Source organism: Rhopalosiphum padi, chromosome 2 (genome assembly GCF_020882245.1).
Source record: "Rhopalosiphum padi isolate XX-2018 chromosome 2, ASM2088224v1, whole genome shotgun sequence".
Classification (NCBI taxonomy): Eukaryota; Metazoa; Arthropoda; class Insecta; order Hemiptera; family Aphididae; genus Rhopalosiphum; species Rhopalosiphum padi.
In genome coordinates, this window is record NC_083598.1 from 58400371 (window position 1) to 58413187 (window position 12817).

Sequence of the window (12817 nt, forward strand, 5' to 3'; positions counted from 1 at the left end):
TTAAGATAATTTATAAAATTAAATGACTGATACATGACAAAAGGTTGTCGAGAAATGAGTAAACAAGTACCTACCTTTTTTCAATAAAAAATCAAACATAATGAGATAAAATCGATTGAGCCATTTCTTTGGAAAACATAATATAATATAAAAATGATTATTAACCTTTCAAACATATTTATTTAAATTACATTTTGAAAAAATGTTACAAAATGTTACACAAAAGCAAACCAAGTTTTTAAAAACCCCGAAAAAGTATTGAAATACAAAAAACAACAATACAAGCAATACAAAACTTAGTGTATTTGACTCTAAGTAGTATACATCAAATTCAATCATAGCTGACATAACTTTGTTTTAGGTCAGCAAAAAAAAAAAAAAAGCAAAAGGAACTTTATATTCTATAATAAAACTTTTTGATCCATATAGAAAAAAAAATTGAATTTCTATGATCAGTTCAGAATCAAAATATTTCAAAAATGTTAACATAATTAGAATATGATTATATAAACATTTGGTAAAAATGTCAAGTATCTATGGTTTTTCACTTTTAAGGCATATCGAAAAAATATTCTATTTTATAAAATACTGACTGCACATAAAAAATCCAGAATTGTTTACTTAAACCCCTTAAAGCATGGGTCACCAAATGGCGGCCTGCGAACACATTTTATCCGGCCCGCAGACAAATAATAAATAACATATATTACGACATCATTACACGTGTTATTATTGTAAATTATTATTTTTGTTAAATATTATTGGTTTTTAAATAATGTAAATATATACTTAGAATTTTGATGGCCCGTGAAAAATTTTCAAATCCTTAATGTGGCTCTTCAAAAATATTAATTGGGGACCCCTGCCATAAAGTATTAACTAGATCGTCTAGATCCAATTTGCTACCTAAAACCATTACTCAAAGATACAAACATTGGCGATTTTAGTGACCTAAGAATTTACCCTCCATAATAAGATACACATCATTGTAAAATTAATACTGATTCTACACAAAATCTAGAAAAGAAAATGTACACATTAACTGTTACAGTAGTGACCAAACGTATGTGTGGTTGGTGACTTCGCCTACCTCGAGTCGATATTACACAAGATAGTCTTCAAATAAAAACATCTGTTGGAGGGATATTAGAAAAAACAAATATCTTTATTAACCGTTTTAACACCTTTTTTTCAATTCTACATGGTATTCACTCACATGGAGTCAAGAAAAAATTATTTAATTTAATCATATATATTTGAATACAACGAGTCTTCGAAGGTTATCTAAAATATATTGGGTTTTAATTAGTCGGTGGCTATAGGAGGCATAGTCACCAACCGCACAAACGTTTGGCCGCTACTATAAGTATGACGTTTCTAATAAATATACAAATATAATTTGATGTAGATGTAAAACGCTATATTATTCTAAATAGTTTAAAAATAAATAGTGATGCTTGTATTTAATATCTTTTTATTTTAATCAATTATAAAGTCAATATTTTTAATATATATAATACAATAAAAATGATACTATAATTAACATTTAATCAAAATATAGATTGGTTACTTATCATTTAAGATAAATCTACATAACATGATAGATTTAATTAATAAACATACAATAAGATAAAACTAAGTCTCATTTTATTTAATCGTAAATAAAGTAACAATACTAATTTCTAGAGATCATCAGAAAAAAAATCAGTTATACATTTGTAATGTTGTTCTGTTTTCCACATTTGTTTACAATTTGTAATATTAAAACATGAATTTAAATTGAGTTTTTATGAAATAACAAATGTCTTCATTTTTTTTAATTAGATCATATTGATTTCTTGCAAATTACTAAATACTTTATATTATATGGGTTTTTAGATTTTATATGACTGTGATGTCCTTAATAATTTAATTTAACAATACAGTCTTCAGATATTATTTATGTTGCTTAATACATAATAGTTATGTCACTATCTGATTCCCGTGCATAAATGAGATAATTGAACGCTAATACTATTTTATCCATTATTGAAGTTGTTTTATTATACAAATAAGTAGTTAATTTATTTATTTATTTGGATTGTCGTATGAGAGCAGTCCTTAATATATTAAACCTATGGAAGACAATATGATTGTTTAGTATGAAAAATAAACTATTTTAATAAAATCAAGTTATACATTGAAAAGACAAATGAAAATTATATTATAATAGAATGAATAATAAAATTAAATATTAATTAAAATTAGGTGTATTATATTGTCTGATAATTGAAACCAAAATTTAAATAATTTTAAAAATCAACACTATTCATTATTTTTTAATGGGGTAACAAAGAACAATAATACATTTTTGTCATAAATAGAATCAATAATAATTTTAAAAAAATAAAATAATATGGTTAAATAAAGTTTTTGAATTAATTCATTTTGCTTCCAAGGCCTTACATTGTATCTTACCCTGTATTATTGCACATTATTATCATAACTATAACTTAAAACTATTACATATTTTAATAACAATAATTGAATTAACCTCAACATTTTCTTCTAAATAAAAAAAATATAAACATATGATAAGTTGCAATTAACAAATGACTTTACAATAAAAATTCTATAAACAAAAATAATACAAATATGTGATACTTAACATAATATTATAAACAAATAATAATGTATGCAGTTAATAAAAATGTAACAGATTACCTATTCAACTGTAAAACCACAAGTTTCTTCAACTGCTTGGCTTAGTTTGTCAAGTAATTTTTGTTTACTTTCATATTTTGGCAAATCAAGACGATTAAAACATGTATGTGCTTTGGGAAGATTATCAGTAGGTACATCAGTCAAGTGTATGGTAAACAAACGAGGCCCAGCTGCTCCAGTTGATCCTAAATTAAAATAAATTAAGGTTCAATAAACGAACATTTGTATCAATAAATAAATCATTATTTACCTTGAAGTGCCTTAAAACCTTGAAGAGGAACTCTAGAACTTCCAGTGACAAATTGTAACAGCCTAAGACGCATTTCTTGACTATAGTGTTGTTCAATAATTTCCCAAAACCATTTGACCACAGGCATATCAGGTGAACAATGCTGAATATATAATAATATTAATTTAAATATTTTATTAACTACTATATGTTTGAGTAATATAATAAAAATAATCACTTTGAGTCTAGTATTACGCTTCCAATCTTCAATATCTATGGTACCAATACCACTAATAATTAATTCAATCTCACGTTCATCGAAAGGCTTTAACAATGTTCCTGGAACTACTTCAGTTAAGCCTTTTTGCAATGCTAAAAATTGTTGTTCAATACCTCTCATAAATCTGTATGTCACGTACAATCTACATTTAAATTGCAATTTGTATTATAGTGTTTATTAATAATATAATAATGTATAAACATAGGTATACCACCCATTAGTCACATACTTAACATATTCTTTTTTATTATCTTCTGTAAGCTGAATATCTTGTCCACCAGTTTTTAGTTCATGCAATTTTAATACACCAAAGCTACTTTGTTCGACCGCAAAAGTAGTATCAATTATATCTTTTTCAAGTTTATTTTCCCTTAAAAATATATTTAATATTATATATATATACATATTTATACAAAATAAATTATTTTATAGAATAATTTGGCTAATTACAATATATATGTGAGACTACGGTGCAATTCAGGATCTACTCCTTCTATATCTTCCAGAGTAATTGGTTTGTTTAGTAACATTTTATAAAAAGGTGTTGTAAATCCTCCATCGATATAGTGTCCATGAAAAATAGCAATTCCAATTATACGACCAACAAAATGGAAATAAGATAGATGTTCCTAAAATTAAAAATCATTCTTATCTGTGATACAACAAAGTCCCTCGAAAATTTTAAACAAAACATACTGGATTAATTGAACTATCCGGATTTATTTGTAAAGTATAATTGTCTTCTCTAGAGTACTGAAATAATCCATATTGGGGATTAAGCATCTCATGGGATAATAAATATAACCACTCTCTGGCTACACCACCATAATCAAGACCTTCTTCACTACGGAACTTAACCATTAACCGTTTGCGTAGATCTTTCGGTCGCATCTTCATTACTGCTCGATATGACTCCTAGAAATTAATATTATTAGGAACCAATTAACCAAACTCAAAATATTACATACCTCAAATATTTCTGATCTTGAAACTTCTAATCTCATATGTCCTGTTTGAGGCTGTAATGCAGCTAGTTCTGTACGTAAAATTTTCTGTTTAGCTACTAAGTCACGTTTGTATTTAGGCAAACACTCTGAATCAGTCTCAATACTTTGGGGACCATCAAAAACAGGGCCAGGGCGAGGTGGAGTTCTCTGTTGACTTGATGATGTTTCACTAGTATTAAGTACTCTGGTGTTGATACTAGTATTCTCTTTATTGTTCATTGAGTTTTGTTCATTTGTTGATGAGCTTTGATCATTTTGTTTTCTAATAAATTATACATGTGTTAATTCAATAATAGTAATATGTAATTTATTATCTTACTGTAATAAATTAGCTATGATTGCTGTTGAAAGTCTTGGATCCGAAAAAGTTGTAGTTCGATTATTATGGTCTACATAATAATAGCGACCACTGGATGTTTGACGTACTTCCCAACCAGCAGGTAAAGGGCCAAGTTGTTGTCCTGAAGTTACACTAATATTCCTAGGAATTCTTGGATCATGCCATGTACTTAAACCAGTTGGGGTATGATAAAAATAAATTTGTCCTTGAGGTGTTGTTCTTATTTCTGTTTAAGTCAAAAAATTATAATTAAATACATATTTAGTAAGTTAGATTAAAATTGTTTGATAATAACCATAACCAGTTGGCAAGTCTTGTGGTTGTTGAATTGAGGAACTATGAGATGATGAATTTCTGGCAGAACTAAGTAATACTCGATTGCTAGGATTTCTATTCCTAAATATATTAATTATTACTAGCTATACATTTTTATAAAATCTAAAAGGAAAGTAACTTACGTTTGTGCAGTCAAAACAACATTATTGCTATCATTATTATTTATCACATCAGATTCATTTCGTACAATTGCATCTTCTGTAGGTGTTGGTGCTGGAGGGCGAGGACTACCACTACCTGTAGTAATTTTTGAATGAGACCTAAAAATAAAATTAACAATTATTTTAAACAAATAAATTATATTATATTTTCATAATTTGTATGACATTGTAAATGATTTTTTTAATTTGTACGCATATATTTATGCCTATTCATACAATTTGATGGCCAAATATAATATGTCTATTTTTTTCAAAAATGTCAAATCAAGAAAACTAGATGCTCTTTACAATTCTGCCAAATATCAAGTGCCCATAATTATTAAAAGTACGTTATTTTTACGTAATAATATTTGACATTTTATGAGCTGATCATATTTTTGAATGCACAAATATTATAAGTTCAAAAAAAAAAAATGTAACATACAATTATTTTAAATGGATATATTAAAATTAGTGGTTATTCTAAATGGACAAATGAAATGTAGCATTTCTGAATATACAGTATTTGGCAAAACTGATAAATACTTTAATGTCCGTAGCAAGATATAATAACAATTGCCATTAGTAATATTGTTCATTCTAGTTACACACAAAACTTACTTAAAAAAATATTGTTTTAATCAAGTTAAGCTAGCAAATTAATGTTATACTGTAAATTATATACCATATCAAGATTACACATGTTAAATCTAACATTTAAAAAAACTATAGGTATTTGAAAAATAATAAATCTTTAAATGGCTTTCCTGAACATTTTAGTATTAGTGACAAATAATATTTGTCCTTTAAGCCATCGAGTCATGTTCTTTTTTTGCAATTAAAAGGTAGGATAAGCGATTTTATAATCTTAACAATATAACCTGGCATCGCATATAGATTTTTTTTATTTGTGTTAAAGACGGTTAATAATGTCAGACCTAAACATTTTGTACTTTAAATGGAAAAAATTCTAGTTTTTTTATATGGATACCTACTAAATTTTTTATACATTTATAAATAAAATTACTTCACTTACTTTGTTGGTTTAACCCATTGAGTAGTTTTAGTTTTATGGTTTACATAATATAATCGTCCATTTTCTGTTTTCCTTTCCTCCCATCCATCAGGTAACGGAGATGGTTGTTGAGATGATACACCTACTGTGCCATCTTGAGATAATAAAGATAACACTAATTGACCTCTAATTGGTACTGGATCATCTGGATTTAATTTAACTAAATCTAATTTCTGATCTGTAAGTAGATAATTTTGAACAAATAAAATATTATTCCAACAAAATCATGTAAGTTATTATAATATACACTTACAACCAGTGTCTTTGTATCGCTGAATTTGATTCCATGATAATCTAACACATCCAAGGAAACCACTAGTAGGTTTTTGAATATTTTTATGAATTTTTTTATGATTCCATAAAGTAATTGTTACATGATCACCTTTACTTAAATATCTATTAAATATTTTAAATTATTATAATTTTAATAATTAGGTATAATAGTAATATTATTTAACTAATTCATTTACAAATCATAATGTTGATTCCACTGAGGGTCACAAGTTGGTTTACAGGTATCTGTTGTATAACATTGTCCAGACCCGTCCACACTAATCTTTGCAAATGCATCAGGTGGTAAACCTATAAAAATCCATATTTTAACCAATAAAATATAATATGTTTATAAAAATGTATGTTAAAAATATGTAAATAATACAAATAAAAATAAAACTTACGAAATAAATCTTTTTTCAACAAATTTTGAGCACAAAGCACTGAAAACAAATTTTAATCATTTTCAAATTAATATTATTATTTATATAAATGAATGGTATATAAGGCTTACTATACATACAAAACACAATTCATTAGTAGTTAGTACAATAAATTGTACTTAAGTAATTCAAAAATCAAAATTAGTTATTTCCATCGTAGATTTGTCAATATGACTCATAAAATATACTATATGTTTATATTTAATAAGCAATGTGTTCTTAATTAACTTAAAATGAAAAAAATTACGGCATTTATTTGAAAGTTTAAATTAAAATTATATATTATTTTAAATTAATAAGTATACTCTGTATATTATTGGGCACTAAAATTTCTTTAACAAGCTGACAACTTATGATATTTCTATAACAGCAATAAGACATATCATAAAATAATATGATAGATAGGTACATAATTAGTGATTGATATTTGACATACCATAATTAAATTAATATTAGTTAAACTAAATTTGTGAATATATAAGATTAAGAAAATCACATAAATATAGTCTATAGATAAAATAATATATGAAGTTTATTAATACAAATGATTTATAACAAATCAACATTTTTAACACCCACCAGTTAGACGGATCTTGGTAGTTCCTCCAGTTCGCCTGCTACCTGAAGATCCAGACATATTTGAAACTCATTAATTATTATGATAAATCTACGTTTGACAAATTAAAAAACATTTGGCGTAATAAAAATATTTTGCTATACAAAAAATGAACACATAATGATTTGCAGCACTATTTTCTCCTCACTATTCATATTTTTTTTTTTATCACAGACAAGAAATTAAACAAGAATATTACGCTCGAGTTTTGTAATTTCTACATAATTCATCTAGTTTCGCGTAATTTCACTTATTTTTTACGCTTCGAACAATTACATTATAGTAAAGGTACCTAGGTAGGGTAGTATGATTGTATACTTGTATGAATCATTAAGACTAATTGAATGTTTTGTTATGAAATAATCACAGTGCAGTTATCTACTAGCATGATCGTAACATTTTCCCTTAAGTTGGTGCATGCATGGAAAATAAAAATAAATGGTTTTTTTTCCATGACTCGGTGACGCAACAAACCAACATTTTTATTTTTTATTAACTCTTGTAATTGCAAACTGAGCTGCGAGTTTGCCGAGTTGTGATGAATCAAGATTTAAAAATTCTACCGACCGGCAACCATAGTGTTTGGCTCTGATACATAGCAAATTTATCAAAACTAAAAATGTTCGTAATATTTAGAATTTGTCATGCTCTGGTGCACTTTTATGTAAATATAATCGAGTACTCCAGGCTCTAGCGGACAGCAACGGATTTAAGATTATATCTACGGGCAAAAACATATCCATTAAATTTATTATGTTTGAGATCCCTCTGATCTCATGTAAAACTTATTTGTAAAATAAATTTACAAACCTTTTCGCCGATTTTTAGATAAAGGCCCCAGTTTCCAAAATAAAGTGCGGAGTCGTCGCAATTAATCGATCGTTATATCCGTCTAGAATGACTTGTTAGATACCGATTCGAGTAAATCGAGTTTGTACTCCTGGTTGGAGATTTAAGATTTCAATTAGATAACTAATTTTAAGTGCCCATGTCGGGTTGAAACTCAGTTTAGGTAAACACTATAGTACTGCACTAATGTACAAATATCATTAATTAAACACTACCCTTTAAGTTGAAGGTTTTAACATTTTTATAGGTGTAGCCAATTTTTTTTTCGAAACTAAAAAATTTGCTTTGCTAAGAATTTAATTATTTATTTACATTTATTCAATCATCCAATATTTTAATTAACCAAATAAAATGTTGAGTCAATATTAATAGAGTAATGATTAGGGGTTGGTACTTGGTAGGTACACAATTATAAAAATATTTGTATATTAAGTGTGCTAATATATTATTAACGATGTATTAGTTGAGAACAGGTATTTAACGTGTAATAGATTATAGATACTCCAATATAAGTGATTCTTTTGTATGGAAATAAAAAAATAATGCAGACCGATCTTCAAAATTAAATTTTAGAAATGTAATAATAATATAAAAGGACTTCATCGACCTAGATGACCTGATCAGCACAGATGGATTTCCTTATCCAGGATCCTAATTCCAGGTCATAAGAGGTTTAAGAAAGTACATAATTTTTATGTAAATATCAAATTTTAAAATGTTCTCTGTAAAACCTCATTAAATTTAAAAATAAAAATCAATAAGGAATATTGAAATTATCGCTTAGATTTTTCTAAGAGATACTTAGTATACTTAGATTCTAAGTTATATATACTAGTGATAGTTATTCTATACTTAGATCTAAGTATACTTAGATTAGATTAAAAATAGTTTTTTTTTTAGTACTTAGTATTTACTACCAACTATAATTGTAGATAATTAAATGTACTGCTTACATTAATATTTAACAATATCTAACAAATAATGAGGTATTACTAAAAAATAAAAATTTTAAAAAAGGTATAATGGTTTATGGATTATAGCAGTGTAACTATTTACAGTATAAAACAATATAATGTTGAATGTGGCACAAAAATATTTGTAATTTAATATTATATTTTGTATAAGATAAGAAAAAAGTCACTTAATTAATTACTTAATATATAATAAATTATTAAAGACTTTATGGATATTATTTCAATATTTCCAACTATACGAGTCTTTAATTACTATGACTAACATATATATTATTTCACAACTTATTTCACTTAAATAAATAATAAAAAATAAAATATTTATAAGTACCTAGTACAAAAAAAAAAATATTATTATAGAATACGAAGAAAATATTCATGGGTAGACAATAGTCTTACCAATAATGAATAAGTCAGGAAGAATTAATACTTAAATATAGACACATTAGTAAAAAAACAATTAATGATCAACCTACAACAAAGAAATATATAAGATAGGTAAAATAAGGAGTTTTAATATTATTTTATATCACAAATTGACATTGTATTGTTTAATTTAAAATCAAAACTAAAATAATTGTTCGATATGACTGAAAAATTGTTAAGCACAATATATAATAATTGATCCAAGTATAAAACAAGTTCAACAAATAAACAACTAAACAGATATTCTTTGAAATATTTTAAATGTTTAAAAACGATTATTAGATACAGATAAAGGAATTGAGCGATTTTTATAAATTGTAAAAAAAAAAACATAAGTTCTGTGTTTCTAAATATCGTTATACTTGTGTATTCAATTTAAAAATAAAAAATAAAACATTAACATGGAAATACATTTGATAAAAATTATTTCCTTATTTAAATGCAATCATTAAAAAATATAGTTTACATCATATAATATTTATAAATTTAATTCCATAAAGAACTGGTAGTATAAACGCTAAAAAAAAAACACAGAACAAATCATCAACTTTTACTAAATTTAATATTCCTAATTTAAATATAATAGTATACACAAATGATTTAAGTGAAATCTATCTTAAATTAAATGATAAATGCCAATTTATTTAATTAACAAATAAAATATTTAGTTGAGATAAAGAACCAATTTCATAATATTTTGTTAATAACATACATTTTAGACAGATTTCACTAAATTAAAATTTGTACAAATTTAAGAATTATAATAATTGATGTTTATAAAAGAATAAATGGATACTGTTATGTAACTTTAATTTTTATGAATAATTAACCTATATTTCTGTTTTATTGACTTATTGTTCATAGGTATTATTTTAATGTTTAAGCTATTAACCATAATATTCAGAACTATTATCGTATATTATAAATAATAGCAGGTTATCAAAGCAATGTTTATGTTATAAATGTACACTATAAGCATGTGAGTAAAAAACTCATACATATAAATCAAAATAATAAATTCCAAAAAAAAAGGTCTATAAATTAATGAACATTTATCTAACATGAAAATTAATAGTTCATATTCAACAGTTATCATCACATGTCAAAATTGTTTTTATTTATATTCTTAAAAGTAAAAAATACTTTTTAACATTTGTTAAGTCAGAATGGTAGGTAACATTTTATCATTTTGATTCATAATGTATTAACTTTGTACATATTAACGAATAAAAATTAATGGATAAGCAAAAAAAATTAAGTTAATATATCAATGAATTAATTAATAACAAAACTTGAAAAACCTAAACAAATTTAAGTATCTAAATAATTATTGACTTCTTCTTCACTTCAATAAATTATCCGATTCCGAAAGAAAAATCTAGAATTGTTAAGTCTATTTCATGGTCACATATTCTCTACAGTAGTAAATACACAGTTTCATATAGTAGTAAATACATTCCATACAATTAAGAACACTGTAGATTAAGGGGCATGATAAGGAGAAACATACGCAGCTGGGAACAGTCCTTCTCTGGTACCAATCTCACCTCGCCACCAATTTACATCAGTGCGATTCGTCACAGTAATCACATCTCCTCGTTTAAATGCTAATTCTCCATCTTCTTGAGGTGTAAAGTCATACATCCCAATCACCAGAGTCTGTTAAATGACAAAATGCATATTTATTATTAATTATTAATATTTACAATTGACCTAATTGATAGGTAAAAATAATATGTACCGGTTTTTGGTTAAACCCATTTTGAGTTGCTGCTGGCATATCCCTAAGTCTAACGTCTTGTGAACGGGAAACAGATGATTCTCGATGATAATCAACTAATTCATTTAAACTATCAAATTTCACAACCCACAAGAAAAATTTTGCTTGTGCGTCTCGTAAAACTTTGAAATGTTGGACACCATCACCACATCTATTATTGATTATTACATTATTAAAAATTAAACACATTTTCAAAAAATATCAATTATTATTTGTGAGTTCAAGGACACAACACGGAAAAGTATAGATATTGTATTATGGAATATATTTGCTCACTTGACGGATAATGAAAAATCTCCAGGTGAACTCTCACTTATACGTACTAGAAAACAACCCTCAGGCTGTTGGTCTAATAATTTCTCAGCGTCAGCTCGAGTGATTTTACCATAGTACCAACTATAAACAAATAAGCAACGGCAAACATTAGTATGACTAAGGCATGAATGACAGTACAACTAAATAGAAATCAAAGTGACATCACTCACTCGTGATTTTTCATTTCTATATAATTGCTAGGTATTAGTCCCTCTTTGCCCTCAAACTCAGCCCGAAACCAATTTACATCGTCTTCCATGTTGATCACCTGAAAAACAAAGTGAATCAGTCAGGTGCCTTGTACAGCACCAGGTACCCGGAGGCGGCGGTGGCACAAGAGTAAACCCCAATTCTCAAACTGGACTCCACCACTAAAAAGGCTGAACACTAAAATCACTCACCCTAAGTAAGCTACCCTTTTTGAAGCTTAATTCATCGGGCGCCGTGGCTTTGAAGTCGTGCTTGGCGGTGGCTTCCATAGTTGGTTCGGGGCGTCCGTTCCGGTCCGTTTAAAACATATATGTTATCGGCGCACGGAAATCGCCGGACACACGGGTGTTTGTAAAAAAAAAAAAAAACGGCGAACAGACTGCACCGGAACTCGAACTGCGATTATTTTTTTTTTTATTCGTATTGTAGTTCGTGTTGACGGACGAAACGGACAGAATAACAACCTTTGACGAGATAAGCGCGGACGGCCTCGCACGAGACACTTCGCGTACAAACGCGCGGACACATACACACACACACACAAACACACACCACACGTATACAACCACACATTGACGTACACGCACTCACTCTCTCAGGCACGCACACACGCACACACGATTGAAGTGCCGAACGCGCGTGCGCCACTTCTGTTCACGGGGCGAGATGGCGGGGGACAAAATTACAAAAACACCACTCGCTCACTCAATCACTAAAATCTGATTATCTGAATCACCTCAGCTGATAGCAGCACCGACGCACGGTGATTTTTTTTTTGATAATAATTCGCGCGTACTGCTCCACGAGTAACGACGTGATCGTGG

The 12817-nt window shown here is 27.4% G+C and overlaps 2 protein-coding genes across 2 annotated transcripts; both read right to left on the bottom strand.

Moving 5' to 3' along the window:
* Positions 1-1457: 1457 nt before the first annotated feature.
* On the bottom strand, positions 1458-7785 carry LOC132923167 (E3 ubiquitin-protein ligase SMURF2). The gene is made up of 15 exons (XM_060987011.1): positions 7406-7785; positions 6788-6826; positions 6581-6692; positions 6364-6506; positions 6072-6288; positions 5018-5155; positions 4855-4955; positions 4539-4785; positions 4181-4481; positions 3909-4127; positions 3663-3841; positions 3442-3582; positions 3171-3354; positions 2954-3095; positions 1458-2888 (listed from the first exon to the last, which is right to left on the bottom strand). Exons 1-15 carry the CDS (start codon positions 7461-7463, stop codon positions 2704-2706), a joined length of 2406 nt encoding a protein of 801 aa, XP_060842994.1. The 5' UTR covers positions 7464-7785; the 3' UTR covers positions 1458-2703.
* Positions 7786-9364: 1579 nt separating this feature from the next.
* Positions 9365-12576, bottom strand: LOC132923172 (growth factor receptor-bound protein 2). The gene is made up of 5 exons (XM_060987021.1): positions 12185-12576; positions 11954-12051; positions 11745-11864; positions 11430-11619; positions 9365-11347 (listed from the first exon to the last, which is right to left on the bottom strand). The coding sequence occupies exons 1-5, from the start codon at positions 12260-12262 to the stop codon at positions 11171-11173; spliced, it is 663 nt and encodes a 220-aa protein (XP_060843004.1). The 5' UTR covers positions 12263-12576; the 3' UTR covers positions 9365-11170.
* Positions 12577-12817: the final 241 nt, after the last annotated feature.